This window comes from Nycticebus coucang, chromosome 8, assembly GCF_027406575.1.
Source record: "Nycticebus coucang isolate mNycCou1 chromosome 8, mNycCou1.pri, whole genome shotgun sequence".
Lineage (NCBI taxonomy): Eukaryota > Metazoa > Chordata > Mammalia > Primates > Lorisidae > Nycticebus > Nycticebus coucang.
The window spans coordinates 85,389,250-85,415,235 of NC_069787.1; the positions used below are offsets into that span (position 1 = coordinate 85,389,250).

Below are 25,986 nucleotides of genomic sequence, written 5' to 3' on the forward strand. Positions count from 1 at the left end.
CTCACTGACTAGGTCAGCCTTCTCTGCTGAGCACTTTCACTATACTGTGAACCTCTCCATCAGATCACTTAGCGTATCTGTAATTTTCTATGTGTCTTTGACTAATGACTTCTCCCCTGTCAGACTCTCAAGCTTTCCAGGGCAGGGAAGGCAAAGCTTAGCTTGTTAATGTACCCCTAACACCTAGTTCAAGGCCAGGCACATAAGAGATGCTTGTGGACTGTTTGGTGAGTGAATGCTGGCTGCAGACATGCCAAATTGGAATGTTTGCAGTTAGATGTTTATATAGCCTGGGAACTGAGGAGATGACTTATCCTAAAGCTTTATTTTGTAAGCTAAGAAACAGAGACCCAGGGAGACAAAGTCCTTTCCTCAAGGTCACAGAGCTAGAATAAGTAGACTTCTGGAATACTTTTGAAAGCCTGCTCAAAAAACCACAAACACAGACAATGCCTGTGATCAGTGAACTATGACAGGCTTCACACTAACAGCTTATTTCACAAAGGCAGCAGCCTGCTCATCCTGCTGCAAATACCCATAGACTTTCCAGGAGAACTTATGCAAGAACTCACAGGGGGTATTACAGAAAGTTAAGGCCTCACTGCTGAGTTTGACTTGGTATCAATCTCATTTGTCCCTTTTTTAGCTAAGGCATTGTAGACTGGTATTTATTTTCTTGGTTCTGTCAAACAGTGTTTTCAACCAGTATCCAGTGAAATAATTCCTTTTGAGCCACTTTATCGCTCAATGATGTTAGGGCACGGGGGTGCAGTGATTATCGTAAAAAGCCACTATTCTCCCCCTCCTCTTCAAAGATCTCATTTGATGAATTAATATGGGAACCCAGAGAGTAAAGATCTCTAACTTTAAAAGGGCTTAGCTAGTTGCTTTTCCCAGTCTGGAAACCAGGGCTATGTGTTCCATTAAAAGAAAACCAGATGAAGTACAGTGGCTCACATTTATAATATCCACCCTTTGGGTGGCTGAAGCAGGAAGATGGCCTGAGGCCAGGAATTTGAGAACGGCCTGGACAATGTAGCACGACCCTATCTCTACAGAAAAAAATTAACTGGGCATGGTGGCTCATACCTATACTCTCAGCTACTCAGGAGGCTGAGGCAGGAAGATCGCCTGGGCCCTGAAACCTGCAGTGAGGTATGATCACACCACTGCACCCCAGCCTGGGAGACAGAATGAGATTCTGTCTCTTAAAAAAGAGAGAGAGGGAGAGAGAAGACCAAAAAACAGACAGTAGGCCTTAAAAGGTAAAATACCATGGCTTACCTTACCTCCCTCCTGGTTTGTTTTACATGGACTCTATTCTACAGAAGAGGGTGATGACAGTTAAATCATTAGCTAAAGGCAGCTGTGCGGATTGATGCCATGCGCTCCAGCTAAAGATGTGTGCAACATCTCACCACACATCGAGGAGAATGCTGTTGTTATTCCTGTTGTTCTCATAAGGAAGCTGAGTGTTAGAGAGGTTAAATAACTTGCTCTAAGTCTAGGTCCAGGAATTGAGCTCATTATCTCTCAGACTTTATTATTCTGTTTTTGAGTCCATATCTGAAAGAAGGTACTGGAGGACAGTTGGGGATGGCAGAATGCTGCCCCAGGAATCAGTGTAAGAAAAATGCAACAGGCTAAAAATGGTAGCATTTTGTGGGACCTGGTGACTCCTACTCTCATTTTCAAGACTAACTTATCAGAGTGGGTAATGGTGGTCTTCTAATTCAGTGACACAGTGCACTGATGCTCACTGATTCATCCTCTCTGCCTCTCTTCCTCTCCCCACCCCCAGGAGGAAGCTTTCTTGAGTCAAACCTGGAGAATGAAGGAAGCATTTCTGGCAGTGATTCAACATTTTATAGACAATCAGAAGGTAAAGTTGCTTAAAAATTTACAATTACTGGTAAGTTGGAGAAATATAAACACCCTCAGATACAGTCCAGATCTCCCAGTTGCATTGTTACCCTTGAATGCAACTATTTATCGCTATATGTGAGTCTCTGTGGGTCTTCTTATTATTGTCAATTGTGCAAATGCATCATCAAAGTAGTGAGTATATCCAACTGCTGCCAACGGAACTGCATTCACTACCCAGCCACAAGATACTTTGCAATCAACTAGCAAATGTTCTTCTAGAGTTGGAACATAATCAATCCACTCACTTGTGCATGTCATATTAAAATATTCCTATAAAGAATGTACCATTTGCTGATTAACTGCTACCTTTTTTTTTTTTTTTTTGCCGGGGCTAGGTTTGAACCTGCCACCTCCGGCATATGGGACCGGTGCCCTACTCGTTGAGCCACAGGCGCCGCAACTGCTACCTTTTTATACCAATATAATAGTCTCCTTAGAGCAATGGTTGAAAGCAAAACAAACTTCTAATTTCAAGTAAAACCTTCTCCATCACTTCAGCTCCTGCTCTAGAGCACTGGACCTTGATAAGCAGTGCCTCCTGAATCGCCCTTCTCCTGTGCCCCCCACAGCTTATCTGCACCCTTTCTGTTCTCTTTCGGGTACTGCGATGGTTAATTGTAATGTGTCAACTTGACTGGGCTAAAAGATGTCCAGAGAACTAGTAAAACATCATCTCTGGGTACATCTGTGAGGGTGTTTCCAGAAGAAAACAGCATTTGACTCATAGACTGAGTAAAGAAGACCCACCCTCACCAATGTGGGCAAGCATCATCCAGTCCTGAGAAGGCCCAGACAGAACAAAAAGTAGAAAAAGGGAGAATTTGTTCTCCCTCTTCTAGAGCTGAGGCAACCATCGTATTTGGCCTTCAAACATCAGAGCTTCTGATCCTTGGGCTTTCAGACTCCAGGGCTTAAACCAATGGTTCCCCCATTTCTCAGACCTTCAAACTTGTGCTGAATTACTCACCTGCTCCTTTGGGTCTCCAACCTACACACAGCATATTGTGGGACTCTTTGGCCTCCGTGATCACCTGAGCCAATTCCCATCCTCTTATATATCTATGTATATATCTATATATCTATAACCATATGTCTATCTGTATACCTCCCACTGGTTATGTTTCTCTGGAGAACCCTAATACAGGCGTCCTCTGTCCTGTTTTCCTGGCTGCCTAAAGCTTATCTATAGGTTATCACCCACCACCATACAGCCTCAGGATGATACTGAACCTGAAATGTGCAGCCTTGATTTTAGCCCAGAGTTCTAGACGCAGATTTCTAATAGTTGCCCATTGGTACCTGGAGATCCTATAGAATTCTCACCTTGAGCATGTCCTAACCGAGGTCCTCAGCCACTTAGGTCCAACAGCAAAAGTTATCTTTCCTTCAGTTCTCCCCACTTCCACCCAGCCATTCCAGTGCCTGTCAGCTCCATTTCTAATATTATCTTTTTCTTTTCATGATCTGCGTACCTCTCTGTTCAAAAGTCTTCTCTATTATTATTAATTTCAGTGATCATCTGTATAAGTCAAGGTTCTCCAATAAGAGATACATATGTATATATGTACACACATACACACAGATTCATTTTAAGGAAATTGGCACTTGCAATTATGGAACTCAGCAGTCCTGAAATCTATAGGGTAGAGCAGCAGGGCAAAACTCAGGAAGAATTGATGTTGCAGTCTTGAGGCTGGATTTCTACTCTGGGAACCCTCAGTTTTTTCTCTAAGACCTTTCAACTGATTAGATGTGACCCACCCACATTGTCAAGGGTAACGCTTGCATCAAGTCAAGTTATTGCAGAGGTCAACCCCATCTACAAAATACCTTCACTGGAATTAGTGTTAGATTAGTGTTTGATAACTGCGTATGATAGCCTGGCCACGTTGACATAAAACTAACCATTCCACCATCCAACTGATCTTCTGAATTTTAGCCAGCTGACTTTTTAACTTTCTTCCATACCCCCACCAGTTTTTCTCTTGGAAACACTGACCTGAGCCTTCAGTTTTCAGCCAGTGTTCCATATCACTGTCATCCAAGAATCATGAATAAACATGGCATCCAAAGTTGTCCTGGGTGTGGTCCCATGTGCTTACTCTCCAGGGACATGAACTTGGAGACTGTTTCTAGCACGGGGGTAGTAAGGTATGTCTCTTTTCCTTTTTATTTTTTTTATTTTTATTTTATTTTATTTATTTATTTTGTTTTTTTACTTTTTTTTTTTTTTTTATAGTTTTGGCCAGGGCCAGGCTTGAACCTACCACCCCCACTATATGGGGCTGGAGCCCTACTCCTTGAGCCATAAGCAGCACCCAAGTGTGCCTCTTAGTGGTTACTTATGTGCCTAATTACCCAGTAGCTTGGAAAGCACACGAGAGCATGGGCTTAGCCTGTCCAACAGAGCCTGGCACACAGGAGGTCCTCAGTAAACATTTATAGGGTTCAACAAAATGTGTGGAACTCTTCTGTGAAAAATGCACCAATGGGTATCTTGAAAAAGAGAAATGAGAGATACAGTCTATCTCTAAGGAGCACTTAGCATGATGACAACTTAGATTTATGGGGTCTAGTTATCAAAACATTGGGAAAACTGTGTGTTCATTCAGCCACCAGCAGTGTGCAGAGCCCTGGGCCAGGCTACCTCCATGTGGCTCCATCATGACTGTCGTAGCCTCCCTTCCAGGTATTCATCAGTGGACTAGATCACTTTGACCTTGCCTCAGTTGGTTTTAGATTTTATTATGTTTTCCAAATGCCACTTTCTGTCCACAGTTGCACCTTTAAGAGTTTAAGAAACTTGAATTATTTTTTAATTGAGTCATTAATTAACAAATTGATACTACATATATTTTCACCCTGTCTCATCCCACATAGAATTTTGGCACCTTACAGAAGATTTGCATATGTTAAAGAATACATGATTAGAGATTATAAATGGAAACAAGAGGTTGAAATTGAGAGAAAGAGGACCCAGGCACCCAACCCCTGCATATGTACATTCTTACATCTGATGTGACTTGGATTTCTGTAGGAAAGTAGGAGAGGGATAATAGAAATTCTCACAAGTAAGAAGCTAAAATATAGTAGCTCAAGGGAAGCAAAACTCTTCTAAGCACTTAGTTCCAAAAACCATTTTGTCACCTAGGGAAGTCCTTTGACCTGGGAATATTGTCTCCCATTTTTTGCTACATGCATAAAAAGAGAAAGAGAGAGAAGGAGAACACCGTCACTAAAAATATGACAGCAGTTTCAAAATCATGTCGGCTTGTATTCATCCTAGTTTTGTGGTCAAAAGCAAGGGTTTTAGAGACAGAGTACTGAATTCAGATATTAAACTCACTGTCTTGCTGTGTCAACTCTATGCTTCAAGTTTGCCATATGTAAAATGATAACCTATTTACTGGATTGTTATCAGAATTGTGATCATGGATGTGAACTTCTTGGCCTATGGCCTCTGTGAGGTTGGCCAGTGGTGCTGTTATTGATCTTGGCTTATAATCTAAAAAATGCTTCCATAGATTTTGTATTTGCAAATTATAGGCACATCCCAGTGCCCATAGGACACTTAATAACTTTTATTCCCATCATCACAATGATATATGCACAAAATAAAACATAATCTTTACCTGAGAAAGTAGATAAAGATCCATTCTTTCCTTACATTAAGCTCTTTTGTTTAGTCATCTTTAATCCACTCAATGTGGTTGAACCAAAACTTAGTGTTGGATACAATAGTGAATACAATCAAAATGAACTGTGGGAAGGGGTCAGGGGATGGGCCCTTTCTAGCTACATGAAAGCAAGCCCAGACATCCAGGGAGGAGCAGAAGAGGTCTGAGATTTTTTTAGAGGAGAAACCATTGGGCCAGCCTTGAACCAAGAACTAGTTCATTTATGGGGCTGGAGAACAGAGGAGGAGGAATGAAGAGAGAGGTGGCAGCAGCAGAATGAGGTGGAGGAGGAGTGAGGCAGGTGTGAAGGGTGAGGGACTCATGTGCCACCAAAGCAATTTTCAGCCTACTAACCAGGAGCCCCTGAAGGATTTAAGTAGAGGAGTTCAAAGTGGAACAATCATCTTACTGATCATTCCCCTTTATAAAGTGCTCTGTGTTCTGTTTCCTGTCTAGGACATAGTGTGATGGATACCTTGGCGGTGGCCCTGCGGGTGGCTGAAGAAGCCATCGAAGAAGCAATTTCCAAAGCAGAAGCCTATGGGGACAGCCTGGTAGGGCCTCCCCTGCTCCTCTCTGTGAGGAGGTATGGGTTAGGGTCCTGGCCACCAGGAGAAAGGGCAGGTTGTAGGGAAATCAATGTCCCAACAGCCTGGACTAGAGCAGTGCCAGACCTCTATCTGCATTTATGGGTGGGACTCCCCAAGAAAGTGATTGCCAGCCCTCCCCCCCACACACACAGCCAGAGCACCTGATCGTTCTCTTCCCTCTGCAGGACAAGCAGAATGAGGCCAGTTACCTGCGGGACCACAAGGAAGAGCTAACTGAAGAGCTGGCCACAGCCATCTTGCAGAAGGTAGGTGGGCCCCAGAGTAGGGACCTGAATAAACTGCAGAGCAAAATGGGGACTGTCCCCTGCATGGTGTCTTAGCACATTCACCTGTGTGCTCTGGAAGCCAGCACAGAGGGACTGCACTGCAAATCCTAAGCCATTTGAGTGTGGTCGCCTTTGGGGACTGAGCAAGTGGGTGGTGAATCAGGAGCTCTCAGCACTGAGCAGGCTGCTCTTTGGCTTTCTGTCTCCTGGGCTGCGTGTGTGTGTGTGTCCGGGTGCCCTCCCCCAAATTCCCAGATAATCTCTTGCTGAATGAGCTTTGCAGTCACCCCTGCCAACTCCATGCCCTAAGCTCCCCCTGACACAATATACCAGTTAATTACTGCTGCAACACCAACCACCCCAAAACTCTGTGGCTTTAAACAGGGATCTTTCTCTCTTCCACACCAATTCTCAGACATGAACTGAGAATTAAAGTTCAATCCCCTATAATTACTAACTACCTGGCATCAGTGCAGACCCTACAAGTTAAGGGCTCAGTCCCACAAGACTTCCCCTACTTCAGATGCCAGCACAAGTCTCAGATACCCCCAAGTCACCATATTTCTGTCTAGGCTACAACAAATTCAGGAGTTCCATAACCCCAGGCCCTCAGGTTCGATAATCTGCCAGAACTACTCATAGAACTGAAGGAAGTGCCTAACTTTCATCACCAGTTTAATATTGATAACTAAAAAATGACTGGAAACTGGAAAGGAGGGTCACACTCAGTTGAAGTTCATTAAAGCAAAGTCTGAGAATGCGCCTGGGAAGGGCACAGACCACAAAAGCATCAGTGTTCTGGGCTCTCTGCCCAGGGATCTGGAAACAGGTATCTAAAGGAGAGAGGGCACACAGAAAGAAGGAAGCAAGGGTGGGTGGCAGTGAGGCAAACAGTCACACCCAGGGCTCTCATTAATGCTTGCTAAATCGACATTTTATGTAAGACAAGGTAACTCAAAAGAGAGAAGAGGGAGAAAGTCAATTACGGAGTCTGCTCAGGGTGGGCAGAGGCGTGACTCATCTCCTCTGTCTCCGGCCTGCATCTGCCAAGATAAGCTTGTAATCGATAGTCAGTATGAAACTCAAGATCAAGAACTTATTTACCTTTCAGACCTGAGGTTATTCTTGGCACATACTTGTTTTATAGAGGATATATATTTGACAAGTTCAGGGCTAACAAAGCATTTCCCTGTAAGTAAGCTGTGAGGAAAGCCATCTGCAGAGGCAAAAGACCTTTGCTATTGTGGGAACCTGTCTCACGCGTGTAGTCATGACACAGGGTCATGAAACGACAGCTGCTTATCTGGAGGAAAGGAGGGCAGTGCCATGTGGAGTTTCTGGGCTTGATCTCCCCTATGGCATAATGAGTTTTAAAAGTCCTGAGATTTTATCAGGACAGCAGGGTCTGGGGACAGAATGTGCGGAGCTTCCATGCTGTCTTGGTGTGGGCCAAGAGGAAGCGCCCTGTGCCTGTTGCTATGGTGTTCACAGGGTGTCACTAAGTAGACATGACTGATTTGGTGATCAGGCACCTGACTAAGCACCCTCTCCAGTCCCTCTCCCCTCCACAGAGGTCAGGGGCTGGAGATGGATTTGTAACTCCCTAATCATATACCATACTTGGTTTTTCTGGCAACTAGCCTTCATCCTGAAGTTATCTAAAGATCCCACCTTCAATAACTTCATTAATGTAACAAAGACACTCCTATCACTCAGATAACTTCTGAGGTTTTTGAAGCTCTGTAAACTTGATTAATGACCAAATACACATGTTCCTGGATGGGGTTGCATTGAGATAGTAGTCCTTTCCTAAGCGGAAAATTTTGTAAGTTGAGATGCACTTAATACACCTAACCTCCACCTAATACATCATAGCTTATTCCAGCCTGTCTTAAACATGCTCCGAACACTTAACAGTTAGCCTACAACTGGGCAAAATCATCTAACACAAGACTTTTTTTTTTTTTTTTGTAGAGACAGAGTCTCACTTTATGGCCCTTGGTAGAGTGCCGTGGCCTCACACAGCTCACAGCAACCTCCAACTCCTGGGCTTAAGCGATTCTCTTGCCTCAGCCTCCCAAGTAGCTGGGACTACAGGCGCCCGCCACAACGCCCAGCTATTTTTTGGTTCCAGTTTGCCCGGGGCCGGGTTTGAACCCGCCACCCTCCATATATGGGGCCGGCGCCTTACCAAATGAACCACAGGCGCCGCTCCACAAGACTATTTTTTAATAAAGAGTTAGATACCTCATGTAATTTATTTAACACTGCACTGAATGCAAATCTCTTTCCACCATCAAAAAATCCAGTATTGAAAAAACCAAGCATCTTTTTTGGTTACCATATTTGATGTCTCATCCACATGCCAGGTACACTCACCCCATCCAAAGACCCCCAAATGTCTGATTTAGTCATGGCTCAAAATACATCTGATCCAAATCTAGCTCTTTTTCAGCTAGAGATCTATGAACTGCAAACTCTCTCTTCCTATATCCCCAATCTATAGTGATAGAAGAGAAACAGGAAAGCAAAGCTAGCCCCACTCATCTGCAGAGAGGAGGCATGGAAGGCATAAGAGGTCTGAAATGTGCCAGGCACTTAATAAATGGAGGAAGCTGTTAATATCACAGACATTCAGATGCTTATAATGCTCAAGGCTGTGGTTGTGCTGTTATACCATAAGGCAGATCCAAAAACAGGTTCATGTTCTGTTCAAATTAAGTTTTTGAATGGTTGAAAAAAAATTCCAAAGATGGTCCCCGTTACTCCACATGGCATCTGGAGGCCTCTTCAGTAAAGTGTTCCCTTTTGTCCTCCACAGATCATAAGAAAACAGAAGAGCAAAAGCGAGCTGCAAACGGAAGAAGAGCCAGAGTGGCCACAGCCCCAGAGCTGCAGCGTGAAGGCAGCAGATGAGGGCACCACAGTCCCCCCAGGAGGCTGCAGGGCTTCCGCCACCCTTTGGGTGAGTACCGGGCAGTTCTGGCCCAGCCTTCTCACAGATGCCCTCCACATGTGCTGATCAGAGCTGTTCCCCCATCATGAATTAGGTGCCACATTAAGGATCTTTAGGTGACTCAGGTGCCCATTGGCCAGCATAAGGGATTCTAAGAGGCAGAGGGAGAAAAGTTGAGAGTGTGAGTGAGAGCCAGGAAGGGTGATAGAGGAGATTAAGAAGCCAAGAGAAAAGCAAAAGGCAACTGATTATCAGGAATATAGAGGTAGGTCTTTACAAAGAGGCAAATTTAGGAAAACAAAGATATCAGTGGGTTGCATTTGTTTATTCATTCCGAAAAGAGTTGTTCTAAATCCTGTAGGAGACACTCTGGTCTGTATGTCAATAGAGATGTGGAACGATGGGCTCTTTTACAGGTCAGGACAGTGGGCACAGCAGTGATTACAGGCTGCAGAGTGTAATTTCAGCAGCAGAACAGCAGGGCATCTTATCCATGCTCCTCAGCCAAGCATTGGCCAAAAGCAGCTTAAAACAATGACCTTGCCCCAAGGGAATCTCCTGCAGGGTTCATAGACAAGGAAGGAATTCAGTCCACCTAGGATGCAGGCCCAGCCCTGGGCTGATTTCACTGAAAAAGACATTTAGAGGTACAATCTAGAGCAGATTTTCAAACGATGTGCCGTGGCACCCTGGTATGCTATGAGAAGACTTTAGGTGTGCCACGAAAATTTTTTAAGATTTATTAATTGAACTATTAATATTTTTACTCTTTTGTTTTTTGACCGACATAATTTAAGTGTGCCGTGGAAGTTTAACTATAGGTTCAAGTGTGCCATGAGGAAAAAAAAAAAGGTTCAAAAACACTGATCTAGAGTCTCCCAGAATTTCCATTTGGTTTGTTAAAATGAATATCTCTCAGGATTTAATTTTCTTATCAGAAAGTGTGTCTTGCCAAATGCCTGCCTCCTGTACAACTTAACTAACGACTGTAGTTTTGACAAACGTGTAGAGAGAACTTAAGCATTTCTTACCTTTTCTTTCCTTGGGGCAAATAACAAAATATTATTTATTTAAAGATTTTGATATAGAAAAAAGGTTTAATGGAAGCCCTTCCTTGATTCTAATGTATCTTTTGAATTTCTGGTATACACCACTTTGTAAGATATCTCCACCTTCCCTGTGCTTAACTCCACCTTTGTGGAAGGTGGAAGATAGGAGAGAACTGTGAGACTGTAGTTTGGGAAAGCCCTGTAAAGGGTACTGAGGTACCCACCCCTCCTAGCATGACCTGTAACCATCCAGATCACATGCTTGGTGGGGGTTAGGAGGGTTCCATACAGAAGGGACAAGATCATTACTCACCACATATTACCACAACCTTCACCATTAACTTGGACATTTGATCAGGGAGGTCCCCTCTAGTCCTCTCCCTGTGAGTTCTCACCATCTCATGATTTGCAATATGTAAATAGCATATTTCTGGCAACAATATCAGACAAGAAAAAGTACATACTTTATACTTTATCTTCCTCTATCCAGACTTACACTCACAGGGAGCTGAACCAAGCAAAACAGTCTGAATCAGGGAATCAAGAGAGATCCACTATGCATCCAGCTAGGTCCTGGACACAATCTTCCCCTTTGAGCAGACAGAATTCTTACCCACTTCATGATCATCAGTGTTCACATACGTTCTGGATTTTCCACAGCTCAGCATTGTGTGTGTGGTAGGGCCATGGCCAACTGATGACAGAATTAGTTGCTTTGTGGGGATTTAGTCAAGGCCTGGACTTGAACCCTTCCCTTCTGGTTCCCAGGATATCTAGGAAGGAAGGATAATGTAATGATTAAGATACCATCAAAAACACTGAGATCCACACCCTCATAACTGACTATTTTTAGCTCCTACTTTGTTTTAAAGACAAGCACAGTGGTTAGAGCTTTTAGAAAACAGCATCTGGATGGAGAGTTCACACATTTCCCAGCCCTTGATGGTAAGAATGTGCTGAGTCATGATTAACTTGTAGAAAGTGCCCTATACCAAGTTGTATTTGTTTGGGGGACAAAGTGGAGACCTTGAGTTACTCCTTCATCCCAGTTGGCTGTAGCCATCCATATTTAACAAAGGAAGAGGCCAAGCTGAGGTAACCCGCAGACCCCCACACTGACCAGCCCGGGAAGATGAGCCTCAGCTACCCTGAAGGGGATGATCTGGACCTGCTTCAGGCCGGACCTCTTCCCCACCTCTTCTCATCCCCTCCTTCTTTTGTTCTTGTTGTCTGATGCCCTCTCTTCCTGCCTTCACACCTCCATGTGGGGTGACTCCCTCGGTCTTGACCCCTGAAGGCACTTACCTGACTTCCCTTGGCTAGGGCCGCCGGCCCTTCCCCTCTCACCAGCACCATAATGGGGCCAATCTGGGTCCCTCAAGGGGTGGCAAAGCTGGTAAATGAGGGCCAGCTTTCTCAAATGCTACCACAATGTGGCTGGACACAACACCCACCCGAGTAGGTTGAGCTGATGCCTTAGCTGGCCCTGGTCCCCAGTGATGAAATTCAGGGGTTGAATTTCATTCCACTGGCCCAGGACTCAAAGCTACCCTGTCGCATACTTCCAGGAACCCCTGCTCACATGAACGCAATGTTCATGGTGCCCCTGAGGCTAATGGGTCATTATGGTCACAGGTCTGGCTGTTGCTGAAGTCCATGTGGTTCATGAATAGAACCCATGTCTGCCCATCACATTATTTATTCTGCTCCTTAGCACCATGTGGAGATGCAGGTATTATTAGACCCATTTTATAGATGAAAATTTGAGGCTAACGCATTAATGCTAGGTGTGGGGCCAGGACTTAAATATCTCTTTCCTGTTCCAAAGCCATTGGTCTTGCTTCTTTGTTTATAAAATGAGGTTAGAGACTCAGCGATCTCCTGGGTCCCTTCAAGCTCAGAAGTTCTAGGGCTTTACTGTCCAATACAGTGGCCATAGGTGATGGTATTAAATTTAATTAAAATTAATTAATTAATTAAAATTCAATAAACTTTAAATTCCAGTTCTTCAGTCACACTGACCATGTTTTCTTTTTTTACTTTTTATTTATTTCAGATTAATATGAGGGAAGAAACAATTAGGTTATAATGTTTGCATTTGTTAGCTAGAGTCCTGGGCGTAGTTGTGTCCTGTAACCAGGAGGGTGTCATATCCCCTTACATTGTGCCCATTACGTGGGAGCACACCCAACCTCCCTCCTCCCCTCCCCCCCTCCTTACCCCTTCTTAAATTAAATTAGCTTTTCTCTTATGTGGGTGTGTATTAATTCATCTACTGGATTCACATTAGTATTGAGTACATTGGATACTTGTTTTTCCATTCTTGTAACACTGTATTAAGAAGAATGTGTTTCACTTGCATCCAGGTTAATACAAAAGATGTAAAGTCTTTTCTCTTTTTGTGGCTGAATAGTATTTCATCGTATATTTTATTAATATATATAGTTTATTAATCCATTCCTGGGTTGATGGGCATTTGGGTTGTTTCCACATCTTGGTGATTGTAAATTGAGCTGCAATAAACAATCTAGTGCAAGTATCCTTATGATAAAAGGATTTTTTTTTTTCTTCTGAGTAGATGCCTAGTAATGGGATTGCAGGATCAAATGGGAGGTCTAATTTGAGTTCTTTGAGGTTTCTCCATACTTCTTTCCAAAGACACTGTGTAAGTTTGCGGTCCCACCAACAGTGTAAACAGTGAATGTTCTCTCCACAGTCACACCAGCATTTGCAGCTTTGGGATCTTGTGATGTGGGTTATTCTCACTGGGGTTAGGTGATATCTCAGAGTGGTTTTGATTTGCATTTCTCTGATGATTAGAGGCAAAGAGCATTTTTTCATGTTTGTTAGCCATTTGTCTGTCTTCCTCAGAGAAGGTTCTTTTCTTATCTTTTGCCCAGTGATAGACGGGATTGTTTGCTCTTTTTTTCTGTTGATTACTTTGAGTTCTCTGTAGATTCTAGTTATTAACTCTTTGTCAGATTCATAACATGCAAATATCATTTCTTGTTCTAAACGTTGTCTATTTGCTTTAATTTTGTGTCTTTAGCTGTGCAGAATTTTCAGCTTAATTAAGTTCCATTTGCTTATTTTTATTGTTGTTGTGATTGCCACTGAAGTTTTCTTCATAAAATCTTTCCCCAGGCCAACATCATCAAGACTTTTTCCCCATATTTTCTTTGAGGGTTTTTATTATTTCATGTCTTAGATTTAAATCTTTTATTCATCTTGAATCAATTTTTGTAAGTGGCAAAAGGTGTATGTCCAGTTACAGTCTTTTACATGTGGTTATCCAGTTCTTCCAGCACCATTTATTGAATAGGGATTCTTTTCCCCAGTGTATTCTTTTGTTCAGTTTATCGAATATCAGATGGCTACTAGAGACTGGTTTCATCTCTTGGTTTTCTATTCTGTTCCGTATGTCAATGTCTCTATTTTTGTGCCAATACCATGCTGTTTTGATCACAATAGACTTATGTAACCTAAAGTCTGGTAGAGTGATGCCTCTGGCTTTGTTTTTATTACTAAGAATAACCTTGGCTATAGAGGGGTTTTTCTGGTCCCATACAAAATGAAGCACTGTTTTTTCCAGTTCTTCAAAGTATGATACTGGTATTTTAATGGGGATTTTATTAAAGCTGTACATTGCTTATAGTAGTATAGACAATTTGACAATGTTGATTTTTCCCAGCCAAGAGCACGGTATGTTATTCCATTTGTTTATGTCTTCTGCTATTTCTTTTCTTAGGGTTTCATAATTCTCTTTGTAGAGATTCTTCATCTCTTTTGTTAGGTGTATTCCTAGGTATTTCACTTTCTTTGATGCTACTGTGAAGGGAACTGTGTACATGATTTGCTTCTCATCTTGGCTGTTATTGGCATATACAAACACTAGTAATTTATGGACATTGATTTTATCCCCTGAGATGTTATTATATTTCCTCATCACTAGTAAGAGTCTTGTGGTTGAATCTCTGGGATTCTCTATGTATAATATCATATCAATGGCAAAGAGCAAGAGTTTGACCTCCTCTGCCCCCATTTGGATGTCCTTAATATACTTCTCTTGCCTGGTTACATTGGCTAGAACTTCCAAGACTATATTGAATAGTAGTGGCTATGAAAGACATTCTTGTCTGGTTCCAGTTCTAAGTGGAAAAGCTGTCAGATTTACTCCTTTCAGTATGATGTTACTTGTGGGTTTGTCAAAGATGGCTTCAACCAGTTTAAGGAATATCCTGCCTATCCTTTGATTCTTTTTTTTTTTTTTAGGATACTATGTTTTATTGACACATTTTAAATACCAAATCTATGATTACCTGTTTATTATATTGATGTAAATTTATGTAGTTTTTTTTTTTTTTTTTTAGACAGAGTCTGGACTGTGTTAATGGTTCACGGCATTAAGAAGGTTGAGAACCACTGGCTTAAGCCCAAGAGTTTGAGGTTGCTATGAGCTGTGATGCCATAGCATTCCACCAAGGGTGACATAGTGAGACTCTGTCTATCCTTTGATTCTTAAGTGCTCTTGTTAGAAAATGATGTTGAATTTCATCAGATGCTTTTTCTGCATCTGTTGAGATGATCATATGGTCTCTGTGCTTCTATTGATATGGTGAACTAACTATATTTGTGGATTTGCATATGTTAAGCCAACCTTGCTTCCCTGGATAAAGCCTACTTGATCATGTTGTATAATTTTTTTAATGTGCAACTATAACCTATTTGCTAGGATTTTACTGAGTACTTTTGCATTGATATTCATTAGTGAAATTGGTCTGTAGTTCTCCTTTTTAGTTTAGTCCTTTCCTGGTTTTGGTATCAGGGTGATGTTTACTTCATAGAATGTGTTGGGGAAGGTTCCTTCCTTCTCAGTGTTTTAGAACAAGTTCTACAGTATACATACAAGCTCATCTTTAAAGGTTTGGTAGAATTCTGGTGTGAAGTCATCTGGTCCATGGCTTGTTGTTGTTTTGTTGGAAGCTTTCTTATCCTTTCTCCAATTTCAGTGCTTGATATTGTTCTCTTCAAGAGATCTACTTCTTCTTGGTTAAGTCTAGAGTGATGGTATGATTCCGGGTTTTGATCCATTTCCTCCACATTGTTATTATTCTGGGAATAAAGTTTCTTGTACTAGTCAGAGATGATCTCTTTGTATCTCAGTAATATCTATTATTATTTTCCCTTTTTTGTTTCTAATTGAGGTTATTATAGATCTTACTTTTATGTTTCTAATTAATCTGGCCAAAGGGTTACCAATTTTGTTTATCTTTTCAAATAACCAATATTTTATTTCATTAATTTTTGGATGATTCCTTTGTTTTTAATTTCATTTATTTCTGATTTAGTTGGGGTTTTTCTTTTCTTCTGCTAGGTTTAGGATTGACTTGTTCTTCCTTTTCCATTTCCTTAAGATAATTCATTAGGCTGTTGATGTGATTTTCTCTTTTTTAGATGTAGGCATCTAATATGATAAATTTCCCTTCCTTGCTTTTGCAGTATCCCACAGGTTTTGGTAGCTTGTGGCTTCTTTGTTGTTATGTTTGAGGAATTTAATAATTTCCTCTTTTATCTCTTCCTTAATCCAACTGTCATTCAACATAAGCTTGTTTAGTTTCCATGCCTTTGTGTGGGGATGAAAATTTTTGTTGGAGTTGAGTTCCACCTTTACTGCCTTGTGGTCTGAGACGATACAAGATATAATTTCAATTCTTTTAATTTTTATGAGGTTTGATTTATATCCTAGGATATAATCTATTTTTGAATATGATCCTTGGGCTGATGAGAAGCACATATATGCATTTGCCTTGGGATGGTTCTATATATGTCTATTAAACCCAGTTGTTCCGAGACTCCTGGGAGGAGGAAACAAGATGGCTGACTGAAGCCAGCTTTCCACAGAGGCTCCTGTTCAGAAGGAGAGTTAAAGGACAAAAATTCAGCAAGTAACCTGGTGGATTTGAGCTGCACTAAGAGAGAAGGTTGTAGAACGCACGTCAACCCCGCTGAGGCGAGCTGACCACAAGGATACAAACAAAAGGTACAAAATCCATCACCAAGCGGACGGGAGTCCCCTCCCCCATGAGAACGGCTCAGAGTGCGCCACAAACAACCGGTCAGAGTTCAAAGGTCCTCCCACTACACTCCACGGGAGAGACCCTCTAAAAACTGGACCTACCTCCCCTACTAGGGTGCCATGGCGTCCTCCTGCCAGGCATAAAACTGTATAAATTGTATATAGTCTCTACCTGGAATTCTGAGCTCCCAGCGCTCCCCTTCGCTCACACTGGGGTCTGGAGACCAGTCCCGGTCGGTCGGTGGAGAGGTGACTGCACCGGAGTGGCAGTCCCTGAGGCACAGTGCGACAGCCATCTTTTGGTGACAATACGGCCAGGCATAAAACTGTGTAAAGCTGTGTGTGTTCTCTGCCCGCAACCCCAGGCTTCCAGCACTCCCCGCACTCCCCTCTGCTCTCGCTCCAAGGTCTGGAGGCCTGTCCCCCAGGGGTCCAGACTCTTGGGCAATTGCTCGAGGGATGTAGACAGTGCTGGGCTACAGCCGTTCGGTGCAGACTCTGGGATACGGGAGCGGAGAGAGGACGGTTGGCCGGAGGGGAGCTACACCGGAGCAACGGTTGCCTGAGCCATAAGGCAGCAGCCCTCTTTTGCTAGCAATACGGCTCACTACAGAATATTCTGAAGCCACAGCCCCTGTCTCCCTGGGCAACCAGAGACTCGGAGTTTGCCTGAGGCAACTCCAACTTGCAAACCAGGGAAACTCCCAGGGCGGGGCTGACCCAGAGGTCCGCTTTACTAAAACTAAGACGCACCTGGCCCTCAGGGGATCGTCAGCCTATAGACAATACAAGAGCAAAGACAAGCTGATTTGGAACTCAATTCAGTTTCTCTTCTGCAGGGGAAATGCAGAGTTGTTCTGTGCTGTTCTGTCAGTAACATTAACCAGGGGCGAGACTGGACCTGAGAGAAAACCCCTCAACCTTCATCTAGCGCCCGAGGTTGTCAGGCCTCACCTCCTCCTGCTGGAGAGAGGCAGAGCACAGCGGCCTGGCAGACTTCCTTGTGATTCAGGCAGGTACAAACTCCTGGAGTACCGATTCACTACAGGCAACTGGGTCAGCCAACTGCAGGGCTATCAGTGACTGGGTGTGAAGTGGTGCAAGGTGGGGAAGGAGGCAGCAACCTTCCCAGACTGATTTATAGGCTGGGTGGCTTCTCCTGACTCCACGCAGCACTGGAGCAAGCGACACCAGAGTAGTCACCAGACCCCTGTGATCCAGTTCCCAGAGACCTCTTAAACTCTCTCACCTGAGACAGGTGCAGACTGAGACAATTGATTTGGACATTTTTGAACTGAACCAATCACCTGAGGACAAATCAGGTGGTGCCCTAAGTGCACGGTGGTAGGAAGGTTTGATTTTTCTTTTCCAATTGTTTGCCGGTGGGGGGCGGGGTGACTTAATTGCTGATATTTCTCCACAGCTGAGACTTCAATCCAAAGTATCTGTTTCACTAGGGTGGAACAGAAACCAGCTGAAAACAAGGCAGAACCATTTAGCCCCACCACACCAGACAGGGCCCCAGTTTCTCAGGCCACAACACTGTACGGGCCCTCGACAAAGCCCCAGGGGAAAAAATCAGAGGGAGTAAAACAACCATGGGGCGGAATCAGCGGAAAAACTCTGGTAACATGAATAACCAGAATAGATCAACCCCCCCAAGGAAAGATATGGCAGATGCAATTGAAGATCCCATTCATAAACAACTGGCTGAGATGTCAGAAATCGAATTCAGAATTTGGATTGCAGACAAGATTAACAAAGTGGAATTAGGAATTCGAGGAGAAATTCAAAAGTTGTCTCAAGAATTTAACGAATTTAAAGACAAAACCACCAAAGACTTAGACACACTGAAGCAAGAATTTGCAGCCCTCAAAGATATGAAAAATATAGTAGAATCCTTCAGTAACAGAATGGAGCAAGCAGAAGAAAGGGTTTCTGACATCGAAGATAAAGCCTTTGAACGCTCCCAGACTCTCAAAGAGGAAAAGAAATGGAGAGCAAAAACGGATCACTCTCTCAGAGAGCGCTGGGATAATTTGAAGAAGGCGAATATCCGAATCATAGGAGTTCCAGAAACAGATGAAGTGGCCTCGCTGGGCACAGAGGCCCTTCTGCATGAAATTATGAAAGAGAATTTTCCAGACATGCCTAGAGATTCTGAAATTCAGATAGCGGACAGCTTCAGAACCCCAGCACGACTCAACCCCAATAAGACATCCCCAAGGCATATCATAATTAACTTCACTAAAGTTAATATGAAGGAGAAAATCCTCAAACCTGCCAGGAGAAAGAAAACCATTACCTTCAAAGGGAAGAATATTAGAATGACTGCAGATCTCTCTGCTGAAACTTTTCAAGCCAGAAGAGGGTGGTCACCAACTTTTAATCTCCTAAAGCAAAATAACTTTCAACCCCGGATCTTATATCCAGCTAAACTGAGTTTCATTTATGATGGAGAAAATAAATACTTTAATGACATTCATATGTTGAAGAAATTTGCCATAACCAAACCAGCTCTTCAGGATATTCTCAGACCTATCCTCCATAATGACCAACCCAATCCTATACCACAAAAGTAAACTCACTCAGAAATTTCAGATCAAACTCCAATTTCCACACTGGCGAAAGAATTAAAAATGGCCACTGGACTTTTGAAAAACTCAATACCCAAAACTTCACCAGACTTATCAATATTCTCCATTAATGTGAACGGCTTAAACTGTCCTCTAAAGAGGCATAGGTTAGCTGACTGGATACAAAAACTCAGGCCAGATATCTGTTGCATACAAGAGTCACATCTTAACCTAAAAGACAAATGCAGACTCAGGGTGAAAGGATGGTCGTCCATATTTCAGGCAAATGGTAATCAGAAAAAAGCAGGTGTTGCAATTTTATTTGCAGATACAATAGGCTTTAAACCAACAAAAGTAAGGAAGGACAAGAACGGTCACTTCATATTTGTTAAGGGTAATACTCAATATGATGAGATCTCAATTATTAATATCTATGCACCCAACCAGAATGCACCTCAATTTATAAGAGAAACTCTAACAGACATGAGCAACTTGATTTCTTCCAGCTCCATAATCGTCGGAGATTTCAACACTCCTTTGGCAGTGCTGGATCGATCCTCCAACAAGAAGCTGAGCAAAGAAATCTTAGATTTAAACCTAACCATCCAACATTTGGATTTAGCAGACATCTATAGAACATTTCATCCCAACAAAACTGAATACACATACTTCTCATCAGCCCACGGAACTTACTCCAAAATCGATCACATCTTAGGTCACAAGTCTAACCTCAGTAAATTTAAAGGAATAGAAATTATTCCATGCATCTTCTCGGACCACCATGGAATAAAACTTGAGCTGAGTAACAACAGGAATCTGCATACTCATACAAAAACATGGAAGTTAAATAACCTTATGCTGAATGATAGCTGGGTCAGAGATGAGATTAAGAAAGAAATCGCCAATTTTTTTGAACAAAACAACAATGAAGACACGAACTATCAGAACCTCTGGGACAACGCAAAAGGCAGTTCTAAGAGGGAAATTTATAGCACTGCAAGCCTTCCTCAAGAGAACGGAAAGAGAAGAAGTTAACAACTTAATGGGACATCTCAAGCAACTGGAAAAGGAAGAACATTCCAACCCCAAACCCAGTAGAAGAAAAGAAATAACCAAAATTAGAGCAGAATTAAATGAAATTGAAAACAAAAGAATAATACAACAGATCAATAAATCAAAAAGCTGATTTTTTGAAAAGGTCAATAAAATAGATAAACCTTTGGCCAACCTAATCAGGAAAAAAAGAGTAAAATCTCTAATCTCATCAATCAGAAACAACAAAGATGAAATAACAACAGACTCCTCAGAAATCCAAAAAATCCTTAATGAATATTACAAGAAACTTTATTCTCAGAAATATGAAAATCTGAAGGAAATTGACCAACACTTGGAAGCACGTCACCTTCCAAGACTTAGCCAGAATCAAGTGGAAATGTTGAACAGGCCTGTATCAAGTTCAGAAATAGCATCAACCATACAAAACCTCCCTAAAAAGAAAAGCCCAGGACCAGATGGTTTCATGCCTGAATTCTACTAAACCTTTAAAGAGGAATTAGTACCTATATTACTCAACCTGTTCCAAAAGGTAGAAAAAGAAGGAAGACTACCCAACACGTTCTATGAAGCAAACATCACCCTGATCCCCAAACCAGGGAAAGACCCAACAAGAAAAGAAAATTATAGACCAATATCACTAATGAATATAGATGCAAAAATATTCAACAAGATCCTAACAAACAGAATCCAGCAACACATCAAACAAATTATACATCATGACCAAGTCGGTTTTATCCCAGGATCTCAAGGCTGGTTCAATATACGTAAATCTATAAATGTAATCCAGCACATAAACAAATTAAAAAACAAAGACCATATGATTCTCTCAATCGATGCAGAAAAAGCTTTTGATAATATCCAGCATCCCTTCATGATCAGAACACTTAAGAAAATCGGTATAGAAGGGACATTTCTTTAAACTCGTAGAGACCATCTACAGCAAACCCACAGCCAATATCATATTGAATGGAGTTAAATTGGAATCATTTCCACTCAGATCAGGAACCAGACAAGGCTGCCCATTGTCTCCATTGCTTTTTAACATTGTAATGGAAGTTTTAGCCACTGCAATTAGGGAAGAAAAGGCGATCAAGGGTATCCATATAGGGTCAGAAGAGATCAAACTTTCACTCTTCGCGGATGATATGATAGTATATCTGGAAAACACTAGGGACTCTACTACAAAACTCTTAGAAGTGATCAAGGAATACAGCAGCGTCTCAGGTTACAAAATCAACATTCATAAATTGGTAGCCTTTATATATACCAACAACAGTCAAGTTGAAAAAACAGTTAAGGACTCTATCCCATTCACAGTAGTACAAAAGAAGATGAAATATGTGGGAATTTATCTAACAAAGGACGTGAAAGATCTCTATAAAGAGAACTATGAAACTCTAAGAAAAGAAATAGCTGAAAATATTAACAAATGGAAAAACATACCATGCTCATGGCTGGGAAGAATCAACATAGTTAAAATGTCTATACTACCCAAAGCAATATATAATTTCAATGCAATCCCTATTAAAGCTCCACTGTCATACTTTAAAGATCTGGAAAAAACAATACTTCGTTTTATATGGAATCAGAAAAAAACCTCGAATAGCCAAGACATTACTCAGAAATAAAAACAAAGCAGGAGGAATTACGCTACCAGACCTCAGACTATACTACAAATCAATAGTGATCAAAACAGCATGGTATTGGCACAAAAACAGAGAGGTAAATGTCTGGAATAGAATAGAGAATCAAGAGATGAATCCAGCTACTTACCGTTATTTAATCTTTGACAAGCCAATTAAAAACATTCAGTGGGGAAAAGATTCCCTATTTAACAAATGGTGCTGGGTGAACTGGCTGGCAACCTGTAGAAGACTGAAACTGGACCTGCACCTTTCACCATTAAGTAAGATAGACTCTCACTGGATCAAAGATTTAAACTTAAGACATGAAACTACAAAAATACTAGAGGAGAGTGCAGGGAAAACCCTTGGGATGGGCGAGTATTTTATGAGGAGGACCCCCCGGGCAATTGAAGCAGCTTCAAAAATACACTACTGGGACTTGATCAAACTAAAAAGCTTCTGCACAGCCAAGAGCACAGTAAGTAAAGCAAGCAAACAGCCCTCAGAATGGGAGAAGATATTTGCAGGTTATGTCTCTGACAAAGGTTTAATAACCAGAATCCACAGAGAACTCAAACGCATTAGCAAGAATAGAACAAGGGATCCCATCGCAGGCTGGGCAAGGGATTTGAAGAGAAACTTCTCTGAAGAAGACAGGCACGCGGCCTTCAGACATATGAAAAAATGCTCATCGTCTTTAATCATCAGAGAAATGCAAATCAATACTACTTTGAGATACCATCTAACTCCAGTGAGACTAGCCTATATCACAAAATCCCAATGCCAGAGATGTTGGCGCGGATGTGGAGAAAAGGGAACACTTTTGCACTGCTGGTGGGAATGTAAATTAATACATTCCTTTTGGAAAGAGATATGGAGAACACTTAGAGATCTAAAAATAGATCTGCCATTCAATCCTGTAATTCCTCTACTGGGCATATACCCAGAAGACCAAAAATCACATCATAACAAAGATATTTGTACCAGAATGTTTATTGCAGCCCAATTCATAATTGCTAAGTCATGGAAGAAGCCCAGGTGCCCATCGATCCACGAATGGATTAATAAATTGTGGCATATGTACACCATGGAATATTATGCAGCCTTAAAGAAAGATGGAGACTTTACCTCTTTCATGTTTACATGGATGGAGCTGGAACATATTCTTCTTAGTAAAGTATCTCAAGAATGGAAGAGAAAGTACCCAATGTACTCAGCCCTGCTATGAGACTAATTTAGGGTTTTCACATGAAAGCTATAACCCAGTTACAACCTAAGAATGGGGGAAGGGGGAAAGTGAGGGGAGGGAGAGGGGAGGGGGGTAGAGGGAAGGGGATTGGTGGGATTACACCAGCGGTGCATCTTACAAGGGTATATATGTGAAACTTGGTAAACGGTCTGTGAAATTAGTGAATGATGCCCCATGATCATATCAATGTACGCAGCTATGATTTAATAAAAAAAAAAAAAAAAAAAGAAAGAAAAAAAAGCCCCAGTTGTTCCAGATGGGCATTTTATTTTATTTTATTTTATTTTTTGAGGCAGAGTCTCAATATGTCACGCTTGGTGCAGTGGCATCACAGCTCACAGCAATCTCAAATGCTTGGGCTTAAGGGATTCTCTTGCCTTAGCCTCCTAAGTAGCTGGGACTTCAGGTGCCTGCCACAATGCCCGGCTATTTTTTTTCTTGTTGTTGTTGTTGTTGTTGTTGTAGTTGTCATTGTTGTTTAGTAGGCCCAAGCTGGGTTCAAACCCACCAGCCCCCGTGTTTATGGCTGGCACCCTAACCACTGAGATATGGGTGCCAAGCCCAGAGTGGCATTTTAGTCCCTTATTTCTTTGTTTAGTTTCTATTTAGAGGATCTGTCCATTTCTGCCAGAGGAATGTTACAGTCTCCAGGTATTATGGTGTTGTTAGGATATCATATTGTTCAGACCAATTAGGGGTTGTTTCATAAACCTGAGAGCATTTAAGTTGGGTGCATAAATATTCAGAATTGAAATGTCTTCTTGTTGTATTGTTCCCTTAACTGGTATTTTGTCTTTCTTGAGTTGCTTTAAATCCACTTGTATCTGAAAATAAAATTGCTACCCCTCCTTTCTTCTAATTTCCATTTACCTGAAGTATTGTTTTCCAGCCTTTTACCCTGAGCTTTGTTTTGTCCTTCAAGGTTAACATATAGATGGCTTGTTCTTTTTTATCCAATCAGCCAGCTGTGCCTCTTCAGTGAGGAATTCAGGAATTCATTCACATTTGAAAGAATTGATAAGTATGGTGGAGTTCTATTCATTTTATTTTGTTAAAGTCCATTGTTTAGTGTTATCCTTTGTGCCATTGTAGAAGATAGGTTTTGTCCTTTAGTTTCTGGGTGTTTGCTTTGTTCATAGTCCATTGTAATGGTCAGGGTGGAGAACAGGTCTAAGTATTTCCTATGGAACTGGTCTTATTGTGGCAAATTTCCACAATGTTTGCACGTCAATAAAAGATTTGATTTCTCCATTTTATTTGAAGCTTATTTTAGCAGGATAGAGAATTCTAGGCTGAATTTTTTTTTAAGAAGGTTAAAGGTAGATGAAAACTCTCTTCTAGCTTAAAAAGTTTCAGCTGAAAAGTCCACTGTCACCCTGATGGATTTGCCCCTGCAGGTGTATTGCTACTTCCTCCTGGCTGCTTGCAAAAGTTTCTCTTTCATTTTGACTTTGGACAGGTGTGTTACAGTGTGCCTTGGAGATGCTCAGTTTGTATTGAGACAATCTGGGGTCTGATAGCCCTCTAAAAGGCATGTATCGGAATCTTTGGTGATGCTCGGGAAATTTTCATTTATGATGTCCTTCACTAGGGCTTCCATGCCTTTGGGACATTCTTCTTCCCCTTCAGGGATACCTATAATTCATATGTTTGAATGCTTTGTGAAGTCCCATAATTCTCTAAGTGATCATTCTGCATTTTCTCTCTTCTTTTCTGCTTCTTTATATGCCTGAATTATCTCAAGATCCTTATCCTATAGCTCTAAGATTCTTTCTTTTCCATGGTCTAATCTGTTATTGATACTTTCTGTTGCAACTTCAAGTTTCCTTATTGACTCCTTCTATTCTTCCTTCTATCCTTAAGTTCTGATATAGTCTTTCTAATTTTATCATGTCTTTTATTCATTCCATTGAGCACATTTCAAGTGTTTAGTAACAACTGTGCTTGGCGGTGACTATATTTGACAGAGCAGCTGTAATCTCTATCATCTGGAAAGTTGTATTGCATAGCATTGGTTTAGGGATTTAAATAAAGAAGAAGAAATGAATAGAGGACATAAAGGCAGGAATATGCAGGAACAATGGCCAGAGTTTGGATACAAACTAGCAGGCTAAGCCTCAGTTCTTGGGGACTTTGAAGAAGTCCACCTTCCCCCAGCTGTTCTCACCCTGGATGTTTGTCTGTGTCCCTGCCCAAGCCCCACTCCAAGAGTTCTGCTACAGAGGGTCTGAGTAGAGCCCAAGCATTCATATTCCTACTGGAAGCTCCCAGGTAATGCCAACAGGCTGCCCGGCTTAAAGATGATGTCTTCACAATATCTTAAAATAGGATCCTTGACTTGTAGCCTCCTGATAGGGCTTCTTATTTTTTCTTCAGTTCTCTAGTGCCCTGGACATCTCCAGCTCAGGGTATAACTATGCAGAATCCCCACACTCTGCAGGCCCCACTGCTGGGACTTAACTGTGAAACCCAAACTTAGTTTATCCCCAGACAGACTGTCCATCTATTTTCTTGAAAGAAAATTTATATGATTGTTCCCTTTTTAATATTATCCCTCATTATATAGCTCTCTGCCAGTAGTAGGGGTCAATGTAAACTGCAAGCTTCAGAGCCTTAAGAGGAATTATCTTAAAAGGCACCAGTGCAGGGGCTATAATTTATTTAATCCCACTTTGGATACATATGTCTTAAAAGGCATCTAGGTAATAATATAGTGATGCCATTCATAATAATTATAATTATTATTATCCATCACTAAGGGCCAGACAGTCATTCTGCACCCAGTGACCAGGATGAATCTCTGTCTGACCCTTTCTTTGTTCTGTCTCTGGTCCCTTACTAGAGGGACTTTTCTCTTTTTGTCTTCATTATTTCTTCCTTCACATTTGCTCTTTCTTTTGAATGGCCATAGTACAGAAC

The 25,986-nt window shown here is 41.7% G+C and overlaps 1 protein-coding gene across 5 annotated transcripts in view; it reads left to right on the plus strand.

Annotated features, from left to right (window-relative positions):
- The window catches only part of MYRIP (myosin VIIA and Rab interacting protein), a 422,909-nt gene that overhangs the window by 324,770 nt on the left and 72,153 nt on the right, over positions 1–25,986 (plus strand). For all 5 annotated transcript variants that reach the window (XM_053600161.1, XM_053600164.1, XM_053600162.1 and 2 more), the window contains 4 exons: positions 1,802–1,882; positions 6,060–6,157; positions 6,379–6,459; positions 9,302–9,445. In XM_053600161.1, the coding sequence (XP_053456136.1) occupies positions 1,802–1,882; positions 6,060–6,157; positions 6,379–6,459; positions 9,302–9,445 (404 nt within the window). The remainder of the gene's footprint in view (positions 1–1,801; positions 1,883–6,059; positions 6,158–6,378; positions 6,460–9,301; positions 9,446–25,986) is intronic.